This window comes from Elaeis guineensis, chromosome 2, assembly GCF_000442705.2.
Source record: "Elaeis guineensis isolate ETL-2024a chromosome 2, EG11, whole genome shotgun sequence".
Classification (NCBI taxonomy): domain Eukaryota; kingdom Viridiplantae; phylum Streptophyta; class Magnoliopsida; order Arecales; family Arecaceae; genus Elaeis; species Elaeis guineensis.
In genome coordinates, this window is record NC_025994.2 from 15,185,942 (window position 1) to 15,204,179 (window position 18,238).

Genomic DNA, 18,238 nt, shown 5'->3' on the forward strand with positions numbered 1-18,238 from the left:
AACCTTACAATTAACTGGTGGAGAAACCAACTCCCAAGTGCCTCTGCTCTCTAAGGCAGACATTTCCTCTTGCGTTGCTTGTCACCAACCAAGGTGAGATAGTGCCTTTGCATTCTTGAGAATAGAAATAGAAGAAAAGGCCAAGAAAAACTATCGAAAGGCAAGACTAAGGTGATCCAAAGAAACAAATGAAGCAATAGAATATTGAGTAGAAGAATGTTTACCTTTCCGTATGGCAATGGAAAGATGCAAATCTGATGCAGATGGTGAAGATATTGGATCGCTTTCCGAGGGTGAAGATGGTGGTGGTGGAAGTGCTGGGATCTGATTCCGTGGACGTCGAGTATATATCTTTAGGGGTGGTGGAGAAATAGCAGCAGGCATAACAGCGGGCTTTTTTGAAGTGGAAGGAAACATCGGAGTAGGGATAGGTGTTGGTGGAACTAGTAACTCACTAGACAAAAATTCTCCTTCAGATGAAAAATAAGGCTGCTCCTCAAGGAATGTGACATCAGTACTGATAAATACCTTGTGACTCACAGGATCAAAACATTTGTACCCCTTTTGGTTTCTGACGTAGTCAAGAAAAACACATTTGATGGCTCTAGGAGATAATTTGTCCAAGCCCGATCGGAGGTCATGGATAAAAACTACACATCCAAATATACGAGGAGATAAAGAAAATAATGGATGATGTGGATATAAAAATTGGATGGGAATTTTATCTTGGAGTATTGAAGATGGCATGCGGTTAATAAAAAAGTAAGCAGTCAAAACAGCATCTCCCCAATATGTTTTAGGTACATACATATGAAAAAGAATGGTGCAAGCAATGTTAAGAACATGACGATTTTTGCGCTCAGCTATCTCATTTTGTTGAGAGGTGTACGTACAAGAAGTTTGATGTTGAATCTAATTTGAGGCACAAAAAGCATTTAACTCCTGCTGGACAAATTCTAGAGCATTGTCAGTGTGAATAGAACAAATATCAGTAGAAAACTGTCTTTAGTTTCTTATGAAAATTTTTGAAGATAGACAAGACCTTAGATCGTTCCTTTAATAGAAACACCCAGATGGTATGAGAAAAATCATCAATAAAAGTCACAAAATATCTACGACTAATATGACTCGACTCTGAAGGATCCCAAATATCAGAGTGAACCAACTCAAATAATTTTGTACTAGTTTTATTGACTCTCCTTGGAAACATTGACCTGTGGTGTTTTCCAAACTGACAAGCCTCATAATTTGATAGGACCGATGACTGACTAAAAGGAACAATTGATGCAGTTTTTGGAGAGATGGATACCCAAGCCTATAATGCCATTGCTAAGGACATACCACAGAAGAAAGAACTTTCGATCTTGGAACATTCAGGTAATACAGACCATCAGCACTTTTATGGCCCCAATTAATCTTCTTCCTCGTCAAGAGATCCTGAAAAACATAATAAGAAGGATGGAAGGTGACTGAACAGTTTATAAAGACTTTGTAAGAGAACTGACTAACAAAAGATTTAATGAAAGTTTAGGTACATAAAGAATTGAGGAAAGTGACAAAGAGAAAGTGGGTTATATAGAACCACAACCAGATACTGATGATTGTCTGCTATCAGCTAGAAAGACGGGAGGATGATTTTTTGAAATAGAAAATAAAGACGAGAACAGTCTAGAGTCACCTGACATATGTGATGTAGCACCTGAGTTAATGACCCAAGAGGAAGGCGTAGATGCAGTAGCAGGCAAGAGAGCAGTACTAATTGAGGCAAAGGATGTTACGGAAGGAGTCGAGGAAGAAGCAGAAGACAGTTAAGTCATCTGGCAGAACAATTGCTCCAAGTCCATCCGAGAAATAGTCAAAGTATCGGAAGTAACTTTGGTAGATGCAACAGTAGTCTCAGCTCCCCCTGACTCTGGAGTAATAACTTGGTTAGATCAATCGGGCTTATCATGTTTCTCCTAGCATTTCTCCTCCATGTGATTAGTGCGGCCATAGTAAGTACATTTTCGTCCATTGAAATTAGTCCCATGACCATGATTTCCTCCTTGGCCACATCCACGATCACGGTCGGATGAGGAATTGTGACCACGACTACCAGCAACAAGTGTCGAAGATTCAACAAAAGTAGTTTTAGATTTTAAAAGTGGAGCAGGAACTCATTGAAGACGAGACAAAACAGAATATAGGGGAGGCAAGGAGTCACCACCAAGAATTTGATTACGGACAGGAGCATACTCAAGAGAAAGGGCAGCTTAAAACTAAATCACTTAGAACTCCTCACGTTGCTGTTTCATTACACTTTTGTAGCTAATGGCTGATAGATATTGAGCTCGTCTCAGAGCCCTTTGAACTTGGCATGAAAGTAGGCCAAGGATCCACCAGTATAGCATAGGGAAAATAGTAGCTGAGACAACTCAAATACGCTAGATAGATTTTTGGCATGAGAATACATCTCCTTAAGAGCATCCCAAATTTCTTTAGAAGTGTTTACACCACATTAGCACTAATATCCGACTCCATACTGTTCAGCAATCAAGTGTAAATACATAAGTCTTTCTTGAGCCAATCTTTGTACTTCACATCATTAGAAGAAAATGGATCATCAATCAGAATGTGGAGCTTGCCATATGCACTAACAAACTTTTTGAATGCTTGAGCTCATATAAGATTGTATTTTCCATTAAGTTTAATGGTAGTAAGACCTTGCAGATGTGAGGGAGGCAGAGATCCAACAGTTGAAGGCATTGTTGTAGTATCAGCCATCAAATTAGTACGAAGGCAGGCAGTCAATGTGGTAGATTTGGTAGTCCAGAATCACCACATATAGGCAGGCACAGAAGGCACTTAAACTAATGGCAAGCCGTAGAACATGTTTATGTGGTGAGTTGCAAACTGATCCCAGTAGATCGGAAAAGGAGAAAGAAGCGACGCTTCCCTTTTAACATCGCTTAGTAGAGGAAGTCCTTCTGTTTAGATTAGCACAAAAAAAAAGAGAAGAACAAGAAAGGAGAGGAAAGAGAGAGGAGAGGTTGATGTACGAGTAGAGAAGGTGATAGGAGAAGAGATGGTGGTAGATCTTATCTAGAGAACCCTAGGCTCTGATACCATGTAAAGAACAATAGAAAGAGGAGAGAGATAGAGATAGGCTGTGTAAAGAAAATGATTGTATTATTTCTCATGTTATAAGAGACTCTATATATAGAGCAATAGAGGTCCAGATACAATGAACCATATAATAGAGGTCTAGCTATAATGAATCATATAATAGAGGTCTAGATACAATGAACCGTCTAGTTACAATGAACCATATAATAAGGGAAAGTCTAATTAGAAAAAGACAGAAATCGAAGAACTATTAACATAAAGAAATAATAGAAAATAACATTCTAACATAATAATAAAAATAATGTGTTTCAATTAAATCATGAAGTGATAAAAATAACTATATAGGAGCATAAACTTCATGAAATTCATATTCCAATATATCAATCATTTTGAGACTTTCTTAAGCATGACCAACTCAAGCATTTTAAGAGCATTTCCAACATGTTAGGCATATACTTCAAGCATGATCAACTCAAGCATTTTAAGAGCATTTCCAACATTTTAGGCATATACTCAACATCTACGTATTCTTTCCATTTTTGACAACATCAAACAGCACAAGGGAAGGATCTAAAAACATCAAAGTATAAATACATTCAAATTACATAATTTGATCTGCCCCTCTTTTTGAATTTAATTTGAACTTAGATTTCAAATTCAGATTGAGATTTCTCCTCTTTTTGCTTGAGACCTTTCATCAAATTTAGATTGAATATTTTTCTCTCTTTTTGAAACAATGGAAATTTAGAGACTTTCCTCTCCCTTTTTGAATGATTTAGATGAAAAGTGCTTTAAAGATCCAAGAGATAGAATTTTTCAATGTTAAGGATTTTGAATATTGAATATATTTAGTTTTTCCAAGCTCATCTCTTCCTTTCAAATTCAAATGAACCATTTGTGAGATAGAAAGTTTCAGAATTTCAAAAACAATGAGTCATAACATTTCGATATCGATTGTTTAAAAGAAAAATGAATCAATAAAATTTGGATCAAAATGACAAATATTTGGAATTGATACCAATAGGTTATTCAAGACAAAGTCATTTTGAATTCATATCATTAGATCATGCAAAATTTTGATCATCCTCTTAGGAAATACCATTTAATTAAGTTCAAAGAGGCATGAAACTCTTGATTTTGTCTCAAATTAGTTCAAAAATCGAGCTATGCAAAGCCAGATTTGAGACAATGTGGTCATTCCTTTTTGCCAAATAGTAAATCAATAGGATGCAAGGCAATAGAAGGTAGTTTGATGCCAATTGAAGACTAAGAGAATCAATTTTTGAAGTTCATATCTTGAAACAAGCAATTGTGGCAATGCATTTTTCAGACTTCAGCTTGAAACTACAATGTTTTCAAGTGATTTTATAAATTTTCATAGAATGCTTAACCTGAAAACTTGTGCCAAATTCAGATTCAGAGGTATGTTTCAAAATCATTTCTTAAGAATTATTTATGCTAGTAAAACATGAGGATAAGTTTCAAATTCAATTTAACTTCAACTGGTGGTCAAAAAATAATTGGACAAAGCAATTCTCAAATGCATAACAAAAAGAGTGATTTTTTTGAAACCAAATGACTAAGCAAAAGTGCACAAATAGATCAAAAACACATGATGCATAGATAATTTTTGATTTTATTATGTTTAAAATGGTTCTCCTTTATTATTTCAATAGTATTTTCTCCTTCTATTTTTAAGAGTTAATGCCAGTAAATCTTTCTTTTTAACTTTCTCTTTTTTTTCATTCAAATTATGCACATTAAGTAATCTTAATCAATTAATTATTTCTCCCCCATTGTTTTATAAACAAAGTCTTTTTCAATTAAATAATCTTTTAAGACCATATTTTCTTCTTAAATGTCTTCTCCCTCTATTTTTCATAGTGGATACTATAAATTGTGTTATTTTCAATTTTCCATATGTGTTATCAACAAGGCAATTTTCAAATTGAGCAAGATATATAAGTGAAAGTAATCTAATCATAAACTGAACATTCACACACAAATAGACACTAAATTTTCCAAAGGAGTTTGATTTTCATTGATTTCAAAAAATGTTTACAAAGAGATGTCTACAATGATACCAAACATCAAAAAGGATCAAAGTGTATGATATCTAAAACTATCAAAATAATGGATTGCTATGAAGTACTAAAGCTATACAGGACATGTCCTAGCATCCTAAAAAGGTAAGATATGGTGACTCTAAGAAGGTGATCCGGGCTGAGATGGGGAAGGTGATCTGGTATCTTCAGATCGCTGGCCTCGAGTGACTGTCCTTGTCGCAGATATAGTCTGAGCCAACTGGGCCATTTCCTCTCTGGCCATAGCTAAAGTCTCTGTCAGCTCTCGTCTCGCCTGCTGTGCTTCTGATGTATACCTTTGAATCTCTGTACAGATTACACTAACGATCCATGAGGAGATCCTCTCAACCAAAGCATCCTCATCCAATTTGAAGGATGGTCTGTCTAATATCTCTAGACGGTCTGCCTTTGCCTGCCCCGCCAGAGTTGTCGGTTCCTCAATCTGAATATTTGTCATCGATACGGCTGTTAGAGCCTCATCCTTATCTGAGTTCTCTCCTCTATGAATCCAACAAGCACCATCTCTTTAGAATCTTATGTGAAGAAGTGAATGCTTGTTGTAAGTATCTATGTGCGTGATAGCTCGAGTGGTCTTTCCTTCAAGATCTAACCCATGCTCCTGAAATACGGGTGTTAATGCCATCCTGTAGGGTAGAGATGCCTTCGATCTGCCTGCTGTGTCCTCTATCAATCTGATCATCCAGGCCACAAGGTTTAAGAAAATTTCTCTAATAATATGGTACATAAAATAGATGTCTTGGCCGGATACAAAGTCAAATCTATTAGTTTTTGAAAAGAAAATTCTGTTGGTCATGTGATGTAAGAGGCGCATTTCGGTGGACAATTGGTTTGTTCTCACCTCCTTTAGCTCGTTAGACATTTCTCTCCCCAAAATGTATCTAAGATCGATTGATCTTTTTTCTAATTTATTTGATATATTGCCTTTTATTCTCATTCTTAATGTTCTTGCCAAATGCGCTGCATTGATCTCAATCCGGACACCTTTAACTTCACTTTTTATAATCCCACCCCTAGCATTTAGATTTCCATAAAATTGCCTCACCAGGTTAGGGTATGTCAAAGCATTCAAGGAGCAAAAAAATTTCCAAACTAGATTCTTAAATTTTTGTATAATTGTAAAACCATTTATTTCCAAAAAAATAAAATCTATGTTTATTCTGATTGAAATTGTTAGATGTATGCTCTAGAAGCCAATATGACAGACACGTTGTAATAATTCTATGACATATATTTGTACTTAAACTATTGATTCATCAATAAAATGGGTTTTTCCTATCCATTCTTATTTTGTGTCCAAAAATCATTCTAGGAATTAATAATTTAAAGTTACATATTCTGAAGAGTTGAGACTTACAGACATATATGATTAATTCTTAAAATGCTCCCGATCGATGGATCATCATGGGGACGATAACTGATCTGGTTAGATCAGCGCACGGATTGCTTTCTTTAGGATAGGCGAGTCTTTAATCTATGGTTGGAAGAGTCTCAGATTTACTAAAAAATCTGAGACTCTCTCTCCTCTTTCATAGCAAAAAAAAGGGGCATGCATGGGGATGCGTGCCTCCTTTCTTTGGATTGCATTTTTGGAGAAAAAATAGGAGAGGGGGCGCTAATCCAAAGTTGTCGCCCCTTCTCTGGTCTTCTCTATCCTCTCATCCTCTGAGGACTGGATAAGTTCAGTTTGAACTTCAAGCTCTTATCAGATAAGAGTTTAAAAATAATTGAATTCTATCCCATCCCTTGGCCGCCATCTATAAAAGGATGGGTTCTCTTGGGCATGGAGAATAATCAAGCTAGTGTATCCATCTTATGCTACCCCCTCTTCCTTTATTCCATTATCCACACACCTAAACCCTCCCTTTGGTCGGCCACATAGAGGGAGAGAGATCAGTGAGAGAGAGATCCGAAATAGAGAAAAAGAAGTTCTCCATCACCTTTGTTCTTCCTTTGATCCTGCACGAAAGGTATTCGCACAGTTTCATTCTCAGATCTTCTATGACAGTCGAAGGAGATCAGATCCAAACCAGCGAAGTGGAGATCTGAAAAAGAGTTAGCACCTTGGTGGTCTCTAATGCTTTCGATCTACTTCAATCTTGTGTGGAAATCTGTAGAGGTCAGACGCGTGTGCGGCTTCAATAAAATCTGTAGACATCCTCAGATCCAGATCTGAAGGAGTTTTAGCGATTCAGGTAGGTGATCTGATCACCTAATTATTTTTGTTTTTGAAATTAGATGCATGATTGTTTTATTTTTATCATATGAACTAGATCCGTAGATGTAAGATTAGATTTATGCATGTGTAGATTAAAATAATTTTAATCTAATCTTTCGCCGCTCGCTTTCAAAATTATTTTAAAAAATCTGCATGTATGACACCTCGAAACCAAACAGAAACAACTCTAGATGACACGGGAGTTCGAGAGGGGGTTACCTCGGAAGAAAAGGGAGTTGTCGGTGGCGGAGGAGCTGCAGCTAGCGGTGGAGATGTCTTTTGGTCTCTCCTCTGCTTGGTGTGTCGTTGTCGGATCGGAGGAGATGTTGGAGACGGGCTAGGGCTCAAAAGTTCCACGCAAGAATGCTTTCCTCTTTGGGCAAAGGTTTTCAAGGGAGCCATGGAGATCCAAAGCCACAAAAATTAGAGGAAAATCGGAGGGAAATGGCTCGATTTAAGTGGAAGGGGGTTTTGAAAGAGTTTTTGGCTCGAAAGAGAAAAGAAAGAAGTTAGAATATGGGCATGGGCCCCTCGGGTATAAAAAAACCATCCCGATGTAGGGGTCGACTCCGATAAAATTGAGGTCAACTCTTCATAGAACTGTTTTATTTTTTTGTTGAGTCCTTGAGTCAACTTCTCTATTTTAAGAGCCGACTCCTTGAAATAGAAAACAGTTCAAGAAGTTTCAAATCAAAAAAATTTGATCAAATTGAATGAAAATTAATTTACGATCAAATCGAGAGTCAAGATTGACATTCAAATTAAGTTGGGGGATCAAAAAATAGTCAATTGGGGGCAAGATAGTCAATCAAATCAGGGGTATCAAATAACAAGGAATCTAGATAATAGCTCTATAAGTTTAGGTTTAATTAGAGAATTTTTAAATCCTTAAGGGTTTAAGCTAAAATGCAATGCAAATCAACACATCAAGCACTTGATCTTTTATGAATAAATAACTTAACTTAAAACTCTTAGTTTATGCACTTTTCAAAATATTTCATTGATTACATGACTTATGATAGTGTCACAAATTAATTCAATTTGTAAGTTTTGCATCCAAATAGTTCTTTATGCAATCGAGCTTATTTTAAATTTAGGTTTCTCAAATACTAAATTGATATTGGGGAGCTATGAGAGCATGCTGAATTCAAGATAAAAACTTATACTTGTAGCCATTTAAAATAATATAGCAATATATATATATATATATATATATATATATATATATATATATATATATATATATATATATATATATATATATATATAGACTTTGAAATTAGAGTAAAATTAATGCATTAAAACATTCAAATCATCCAAGTCATGGAGTATGATCATTATAAGCATAGATAAATCATCAAAATCAATCATTCACACTAAATAAATTCAGCATATATTGATGGCATGAGATGCGTAAAATTTAGCTTTTATCAAATATCATCATCTACCACTCTCATGTCCTAAGCATCCATTTCTTATGAGTTTGCTTCTTTCACTTTATTGGATGCTTGGTATACCTGCAAAGAATCATTTTCTAATTTTTGGTATCTAAGTCACTTTGGGTCTATTGGAGTTAGTGCTCAAGGTTCTTTTTAAAATCCAAATTTGTTTTATCAAAGTACGGCCAATTTTCTTAATATTACATTTTGAAATTTTGCGGTCTACTTGGTTGCATCTAAAACAAATAATATGATGATTTTCATGGAAAGCTTTTGTAAACATATTTTTAATAGATTGCTATTTTCTTGAAGAATTAAAATTGATTTCAGCTTTATTAAAAATAGCCTTTTTATTATTTAACATTGATTGAAGATTTTGAAAACTAAGGATAAATTTTTCTGTTATAGGTTTCAAAATCTCAATCTCTTTTCTTAATTTTTCATTTTTTGCAATAAGTTCTTTCCTTTTCTTCAGAAAATTTTTCTCTATAGGAGAAAGTTTCAATTTTTCAGATTCTTCTTTTAGCTTGATGTTTTTTTCAACCAAGGATTTTTCAGATTTCAATCATTTTTCTTTTTCTTCAGCTAAAAATTCTTTTCTTCCATTAAAGAAAGATTTGACTTTTTGAGCTTCTTATTTTTCAGGCTTGTGTTCTTGAATTCATCTATTAAATCATTAAAGGCTTCATATAATTTATCAAAAGTAAAATCGGAAGAGTTATTAATGTTTACCTCATCGTCATTGGCCATAAGACAAAGATTTGCAATTCCAACTTCCTTTTCTTCTTCGTCGGAGCTTGAAGTGTCGCTATTTCCCTAAATGCCCATCATGGCTATCTTTTTGCTTTTTTGGGGTTTCTTTTTAAGTAGGAGACAATCCGGTTTATAATATCCCTTTTTATTGTATTGGTAATAAGTGACACTTCTTTTTCTTCTCCATCTTTCTTTTTCTTTAAGCTTTTTTTCATGAGGAGCCTCTTGAATTTTCTTGTTAGTAGCCCATGTCCTCATCTTCTTCTTTGCTTTCATCCTCTGACTTATAACTTTCTTCAAATTTGGTGGTTGACTTGAAGGCAATGGTCTTCTTTTTCGGCTCTTCTTCTTCTTCCTTTTGGTGCATGTTCAACTCATGATTCATGAGTGAACCGATTAGCTCCTTCAAGGATAGCTTGGTAAGATCTTTAGCTTTTTGTATAGCTATCATTTTAACTTCCCAAGTTTTTGGCAAACTTCTCAAGACTTTGCAAATAAGTTCGTGGTTAGTATATATTTTGCCAAGACCATTTAAACTATTAATAACATCAGTAAATCTGAAAAATATATTAAAAATTGACTCATGTTATTCCATTTTGAACATTTCATACTTGTGAATAAACAAATTAAGTTTAGACTCTTTAACTTGACTTGTTTCCTCATGAGTAATTTTCAATTTATCCCAAATTTTTTTAGCTGATACATAAGTTGATTTTCTATTAAATTCTTCTACATCCAATGAACAATAAAGCACATTGATGGCTTTTGCATTTAATTGAGCCATCTTTTTATCATTCTCATTTCAATCCTTTTTCGATTTGGGAAGAGACTTTCCATTTATATCAATAGTGGGTGTATGTGGTCCTCTAGTTATGTTCCTTACATATCATAATCTAGAGCTTGTATAAAAATTCTCATTCTAGTTTTCAAAATGAATAGTTTGTTTCATCAAAAAGTGGTGGCCCAAAAGTGGATTATCTTTCGGCAAATAAAAGATCCCTTGGGGTTGCCATGATCTTTGGCTCTAGATGCTAGGTCAAGAATTAATAACAGAGCATCTGCTCTGATACCACTTGTTGTTCAGAAATATAATAACCCAAGAAGGGGAGGTGAATTGGGTTCGTTAAAAAAATTTGAGTAAATTTTGAAATCTAAACAAGTGCATGCTTCAATTTAAGCTGTGTTTGAGATGTATAAAATGCAAGTAGCAGCGGAATCAATATGTAATTGAGGATTTGCAAGAATTAAATTAAAGCTAAGCAAGTATTAAGAGCTTGCAAGGCAAGAAAGCAAAGATATAATGCAAACGCAAAAATATTTATAATGGTTTGGTTCAATTTCGCATCTACATCCACTCCTCAAGAAGTTCTTGAGAATTTTACTATAATCCCCTGGATTATAGTGCGTTTGTTATATCCGGGCTCACAAACAAATCCAGTTGATTTTCCGACATCACTAACCAAAATCTCATGCAATTGTTTTTTCGAAACCATAATTAAATCCAGTTGATTTTATGGGCTAACCAATCAAAATCTACAAGGTCTAATTCTGGACTTGGACGGCCCTAAATCTCAAGTTTCTTTCTTTTAAAGAAACTTGTAAAGAAAAATAAAATACAATTAAAAGATATTTAACTCAAAATAAAACAGAAAAATAGAACTCTTATATGCATGAAGAAGAGGTTGAATGATTGCTCTTTGATGCTTTGTTTTCTCTTCTTTGAAGCTTGAGAGGTTGAGCTTGAAGTTGAAAAATATTAATCTTGAATTGCCCTCTGAGATCTGTGCTTGATTCCTCTCTTTTTTCTTTTCGAAGATATTCAATGTGGCTCCCTCTATTTTGAAGTTTTTCTCTTTTAATTCTCCAAAACTTTTCTTTCCAAATGTCTCTGGCCTTTAATAAACTTAGAGTAGGCTGGAGAAAATATTTTTGATTGTTGAAAGCCTTTGAGTAGCTGTTGGAGTGGAGAAATGACCATTACAAAGGTTGCAGAAAACTAGCTGTTGAGCTCATCCCGTGCTTGAGGTCGACTCCAATTCCTCAAAAGTCGACTATATCAGCTCTGGGGTCGACTCCAATTCTTCAGGAGTCAACTCCATCAGGAGTTTTGAGAAAGTAGTTCTCTATCTATGCTTGTTGCTCAACAGGGGTCGACCCATCCTTTCTGTGTGCCAGTTCCACTTCAGTATGTCGAGGTCGACTCTTTGATCTCAGGGTCGACTCCTGATCTATTTGAAACTCAAAAACTTGATCTTTTCAGTCCGTTTCATTGCAGAGGTCAATTCCTAACCTCCTGGGGTCGACTCCACTAGGTCTGAAACTTGCAAATTCTCCTTTGAAGTCCTTGACCTAGTTTCTTTTGAGAGAATTTCTTTTGTGGATATGCACTTCATTTTGAACACTTAGAAAGCCCTATATTCAACCTTAAAACACATGATTAGATTCATAATTTTTTAAAATTTGGTAATCATCAAAAACAATCATAAGATCAATATAGTGCACATTAAATTTAGAGAAATGGCTGCCAAAATGATTAGGCAGTCTTCAAGTGGCTATTGAGCGCCAAAACATTTAAACATGAAACCAACTTTTCAGTAGCTATTTAATCCACCAAACCGATTAGGATGATTTGAGAGTTGAGTTAAAAACTAACTATGTAAATATTTAACTCATTTTATACTAAGCTAATCTCTCTTATGTGCTGTTAATACATATATGGTATGAAGCTAATGATTATAAAAAATTAAGACTATAACATGCTTGAACCAGCCTTTATTTGATTTTGCTGTTTCCGGGAGGACATATAGCCTGGACTTTGCTAAATGTTGGCTTGCCCAACAAGTGGGAAAAGGACTTCTAAATAATCCACACCCCTAGGTTGTGACCCCTGTTCACATGATAAACAATTTATTTTGCAGGCCCATTGATGAAGGCCTACATTATCTCTTTGGTAGCTTGACAGGTGATAGCTACAGCCACTATTGTCATGGTAGGAGCCTTCTCTGGTAGCCCCATTAGAAGGTCTCCCTTCTCTTTGTTTCGTTTTGCAAGCTCCATACCATCGTCCTTCCTTACCTCTCACCAACTAATCTCACTTGCTATCATAAAACCTTTTTTGTAGAATACCAAAAGCACAAATTTTCTTCTGTTTGTTTTCATTTTTACCATTCGCTCCATTGGCTTGTAAGCCTAATGTCTGAACTTATATTCAAGAAAAGAGTTTGTTCATCCTAAATATCTAGATTTCACATTCAGATGTTTTAGACCGTGTTGCTACAAGATGTGCATGATTGGATCTTCATTGGCATGTTTTGGAGCGGGTATGCAATCTGGCTAGGTCAAACTTTTTAGGCCTATTTTTTCACTATTAGCTTTTGATTGGTGCTGTAGAATGCTTTAGCAGCTTTAGCTGTCGTGTGTTGGAAAAAATGCTGCCTTCTGAACTAATATGTTGAATTTCCATCATCTGACAAGGTGGAAACTCAGACCATGAGAAATTCTTTGTACACTGCCCGCGGTGTAGAAAATTCAATGTGGAGTGCACCGCTTCGTCCGATTGGACCACGTAGCGATCGCTTTCTAACGTATATTTAATATTCGCAGTTTCACTTTTTTGTTTGAAATTTTGAATGACAAAAATATCCCTTCCCTTCTGAAAAAATTATGATATTCTGTGTTGATATTATGACATCCTGTGTTGAAATTATGACTTTCAGCACAGGATGTTATAATTTTTTCATAGGATGTCATAGAGGGAATTGCATTTTTGTCATTGAAAAATTTATAAAATTTTTATGTGATGAAAATACCCTTACAACATTATGATATCGTATAAAAAAATTATGAGATCTTGTGCAGGAAGTCATGATTTCAACGCAGGATGTTATAATATCTACATAGGATGTCATAACATCCACACAGGATGTCATAAGTTTTTCAAAAGAAGAGGAACATTTTCATCATTCAAAATTTCAAACGAAAAAGCAGACTGCAGGCATTAAATGTGCTATTAAATGCATGTTGGAAAGTGGTAACCACGTGCTTTAATATGATTGGACGGTGTACTCCATATCATTTTTATTGCACCACATGCGGTGCACAAAGAATTTCTTCTCAGACCATATGATATGGGCTGTGTATTATAATTCTTGTCTTCGTGTGGCTCATTTGAGATGGCTAAGGACCACACTCCATGGGTGAATCAACCCATGATACGTCAGTTCAGAATGTTGCCTCCCCCACAAGGAACAGAGCTACATCATTCAGGGTGCAACTATTTTTAGTTCAAATCATATGTTTGATTTATTCTATTAGTCATTGGATGTTGAGTAGCAAAGGCACCGGATTATATACATCTGAGACTAATGCAGTGAAGTGCTGAGCTCTGAGTTTGATAATCACCTTCAGTTCATTAAAATATAACCAGAATCCTTTTGTCCAAGTAATTTGTCTGTAAGCTGAGCTGGTAGCTGCATTTGCATATTAATGCAACTATGATGAGTTACAAGCTATGACAGAAGCACTATGGTTTGAACAATCTGTTATTAATTTAATGGACATATTTGAGTCTATATTTCCTTCTATTGCAGACCCAAGATTCCTGTTGTTCTGACCCTGCAGCTGAGGTAGCCTTCTATTCATGTTGTATTTTGGTCGATTTATCTGTCCAAACATATGAGATTGACTCAAGTCTAATGCTTATTCTCTTTTCTAGCTGCCATTGCATCTGTACCTTCTCCGAGATTTTCACACTAAGCTGGATTATTTAAATCCTCCAAGCAAACAGTTTGCATCTGCTTGCTTGGTAAAGGCTCCACCTGGTTACTGCAGAATGAAAACAAGTGAGTTTTTGTGCAAGATTAGACCAGTGTTTAGAAGCCTAAGGAGACACTTAGATTGTGCATTTTCGATTCTTAAAGATGGTAAGATCCCATTGGTATTTCACAAATTCTGGCTACTTGTGTCTAATATCATGCAATATAATCATTATGAATGATGACCTTGTAGGCTCCGACACCTGCCAAGATCACTGGAAGTCTCACTCCTCCTCTGCTGGAAACCCAGATATACCATATCTAGTGGCTTCAAAATCTTCTGTTGCTAGTTCTGTGTTTAGAGAAGTTCTTTGCTGCTACAGCAAGGTATTGTTTTCTCTTTTCAACTTTTCATTCTCAACTCTTCTTTTATGATGATTACCTAGTCATTTATTTTTCCTCAATTGAGTGCAGTTGATAAGGCTTCCGGACATATTCCTTCAGACAAATTTGCCAATTCTCAGGGACTTGTTGGAAGCCTTCCAACCAGTTGAAAAACTAGATCATTTCTTTTCAGGGATCCAATCATTTCCATCGCCCAGGCACATAGATTACTTGTATTGTGGTGTATACTCATTTTTTGAGGGTGTCATGATGACAGGTAACCATAATTAAATCTTTTGCCAGATTTCTGTGCCACAAAATTGTACCACTTCTCAGCCACAGCATCGTAAAAAGGTCTTATTTTCTGCAGCACGCTCATTCTCATTCTTGATAGCCTCAGAAGTCTTAGAAACTCTGCAGTCAGTTGTTAGCTCAATTGCTGTGCTACTTGATAAGTCTTCAGAAGGAAATGGGAAGAACATGCATGTGGGATACTATCAGAAAATTCTTCCTTTTTTACAAAGCAGGCTTGGGTTTTCTGCCCGTGAATTATTAGTGCATGATCCGGGTAGTGAGGATTCTGAAAATGGATGCAAGAGTAAAGTAAGGAAGCAGTTATATTATTTTACAATTCTTAATCATAATAATGGACAAGGATGCCAGCTTAAGTGACAATTGCTCACATTTCTTGTCTTTTTCCCTCTATTCCCTTCCAGGGCGACATAATACAGAAGATACTGCAAATATACCTGAAAAATAGCGAATCCTCTACTGATTTACTTGAAGAGTTAGCTTGCACAATACTGCCTCAGGTGCATGCAAAGTGGTGGCCCTAGCTTTCTCATGTAGATGATAGATATAAATTTCTACCAAATGTTCTCTTCCACTTACAAGAACAGATGAACTTCTTAACATGTCATATGCATCCTACATTTATATTTGATTGCTGTTTGCTCACAATCATGGTGCAAGACATCCATCATAAGTGATCTGTTAAGGTCAACTAAGTATGCCTATCTAATGAAAATCAAGGTCAAAAGTTTTAACCTAATCAGAAAATATTTTGTATTACAGGTCCCTTCATGCAAAACTAAGAACACACAGGAACCCACCCATGGGTTTCCAACATTATGCCCGACAATGTTTCTCACATGGTACCGTGTTCTGGTAGGTGGTTTAAATGTTTTGCTAATATCTCATTGAGTTTCTTCTCCACTGGTCAGAATTTTATAGACCTTGGATATGTGCAGCATGAAGAGAACCTTGATGCTCTAACCAAAATGGTGAGTTATGAGCAAGTATGTGATTGAGACATTGTTATAAGCACATTTCCATATTTCATTTTTGTCCATTTTCTTTCTTGTAGGTCAAGGAAGTCAGATTGAAGACTCGAGCAGATGTGCAACAGGAAGCTCTAAAGAAGGTGTTCATTAAGCTTCATCAATCAGTGGATGTGGTTGTATCTTTAGTAACTATGTGCAAGGATCATGACAAGGTAACAATTGCTTTTTTTCTTAAAAAATGTCACTAAGCATATATATTAGTTATCATTTATCTTTCTAAAATTACTTGTAATCTATTATACTTTACCACTTGTCATAGATTCACAGCCCAACAGTAAGCTGTTGGGAGGACTATCCCAATATAACAAACCCATATGGCACTCCTTTTATTAGTCAATGTCGGAGTTATGACAATCTCCCCTACCCAACCTTGTAATGCCCTCGTCACTTTTGGCTCCTACTTGAGAGGGATGGCCTAACCATGGCATGGGTCCTACTCAACCCTATCAGATTCTCCTTGACCTTGGTATCCCCCATTGAGGAGTCTACATGACTCATAAAGCTTGTGACGCATAAAGGGCCTAGCTCTGATATCATTTGTCACGAACTCACAACCCAAAAGATTAACCCTTAAGCCTCTTATAATGGCAACATTGTTTGATTTATTTGAGACATCTTATGGAAATTATGACTGATAATACATCCCTTTGTATCATGTGTGCAGTTAGCTGATTGAATGGCCAGTTATAGCAGGAAGATACATTTACTTGTCCATAAAGCATATTAATTTTCCTTGCATACGAAATAGACACATGGAAATGCCGAAGCATGATGAGTCCAATTGCAAATTTATATCACAAGTTCTTGTCACTAAATTATCTAAAATATGGTTTGCCAAATCACCTCAAATCGGACGGTTCGAGACATGTTGAACCATATCAACGGCTAACCGGTGCGTTTGAATGTTGGATTTGGAACATCGGTGAAAATAGAGCGAGAGAGAAGGAAAGAGAGGAAGAGAGAGAGGAGAGGGAAGAAGAGGGAAAGACTGGCAGTCGCCTGCCAAGGCCTTCAGGACTCCGTGATGCTTCGCGAGATGCAAAAAGAGAGAGAAAGATAGAAAGAAAGGAACAGAGAGAAGAGGAGTGAGGGGAGGACAGTGAGGAGGCCATTGGATGGCTGCTAGATGGTCCAAATCTGCCTCGTGATCGTCGTAGGTTCGACAGAAAAGGGATGCCTCTGTTTCATCGTATTTTTTAAAAAATGTGATAAATAATGAAGCCGGTAATGAGTTTCTTGACTTCACTATTTATCATATTTTTGAAAAAAAGATGATAAAATAGGAGCGTTGCCTTGTTTCGAACATGCGGCAACTATGGGGTGGATTTGAACCATCTGATGGCCACCTGTCGGCCCTCTCTGCCGTCTTCCCCTCACTTTTCTTCTCTCCCTTCTCCTCTCTATCTCTCATTTTGTTCTCATTTTCTCTCATGGAGGACCGCGGAGCCCAGAAGGTCTCGAAGGCCCTCCAAGGGCTTCCACAGTCCTTCGATGGCCATTGCCGGTGTCTCTTCCAACTTCTATTTCCTTTTCTCCCTCTCCCTCCCTTCCCCTTCTCTTTTCCTATCTCTCTTTTTCTCCCCGGTTCATCTCTCGATTTTGTGTCGGTTTGGACCTGGCACGATCCAATATAGGAGCACATTGACTCGTACCGCTGCGTGGCTGGCACGGGGTGCAGTTCCAAGTTGGCAAACTTTGATTTAAAATACTAAAACTTTGAAATAGATGGTATTAGTATACCATTGAGAGGTGAAGTATTAAAACTTTCTAAGAAATAAAGATATTATCAATTCATATTGTACAGAAGAAATCATTAAAATGAGATCAGCTCTTCATAGACAAACATAGGATTTGCGACCATCATGACAAAAGCCCTTCCATCAATATGCAGTCATTTGACTACAAAATCCCTGAACATGAAGCTATTTCGAGATTAACTTCACAAGGTGATTGCCTAAATTTGAGAAAGCAAGCAAACATTTCAATTGCCATTACAAAATCCGTTAAGTTCATGGCTTTATAGTCGTATCAATGAAAAGAGTTAGATCCTTCATTTTTTTAAGAAACAGCGCATGTGAAGTATTGATTGTGAGACAATAGTGAGAGATCTGATTTATTTTAATTGGGCAAGGCAGCATCG

General features: G+C 36.2%; 1 protein-coding gene across 2 annotated transcripts in view; it reads left to right on the top strand.

The window, feature by feature from the left end:
- LOC105060277 (uncharacterized) overlaps positions 1-18,232 on the top strand; it is a 35,883-nt gene extending 17,651 nt beyond the window's left edge. For both annotated transcript variants that reach the window (XM_073251600.1, XM_073251601.1), the window contains 9 exons: positions 14,207-14,242; positions 14,332-14,539; positions 14,625-14,758; positions 14,846-15,032; positions 15,126-15,358; positions 15,472-15,567; positions 15,830-15,922; positions 16,006-16,038; positions 16,122-18,232. In XM_073251600.1, the coding sequence (XP_073107701.1) occupies positions 14,207-14,242; positions 14,332-14,539; positions 14,625-14,758; positions 14,846-15,032; positions 15,126-15,358; positions 15,472-15,567; positions 15,830-15,922; positions 16,006-16,038; positions 16,122-16,286 (1,185 nt within the window). In that variant the 3' untranslated portion in view covers positions 16,287-18,232. The remainder of the gene's footprint in view (positions 1-14,206; positions 14,243-14,331; positions 14,540-14,624; positions 14,759-14,845; positions 15,033-15,125; positions 15,359-15,471; positions 15,568-15,829; positions 15,923-16,005; positions 16,039-16,121) is intronic.
- Positions 18,233-18,238: the final 6 nt, after the last annotated feature.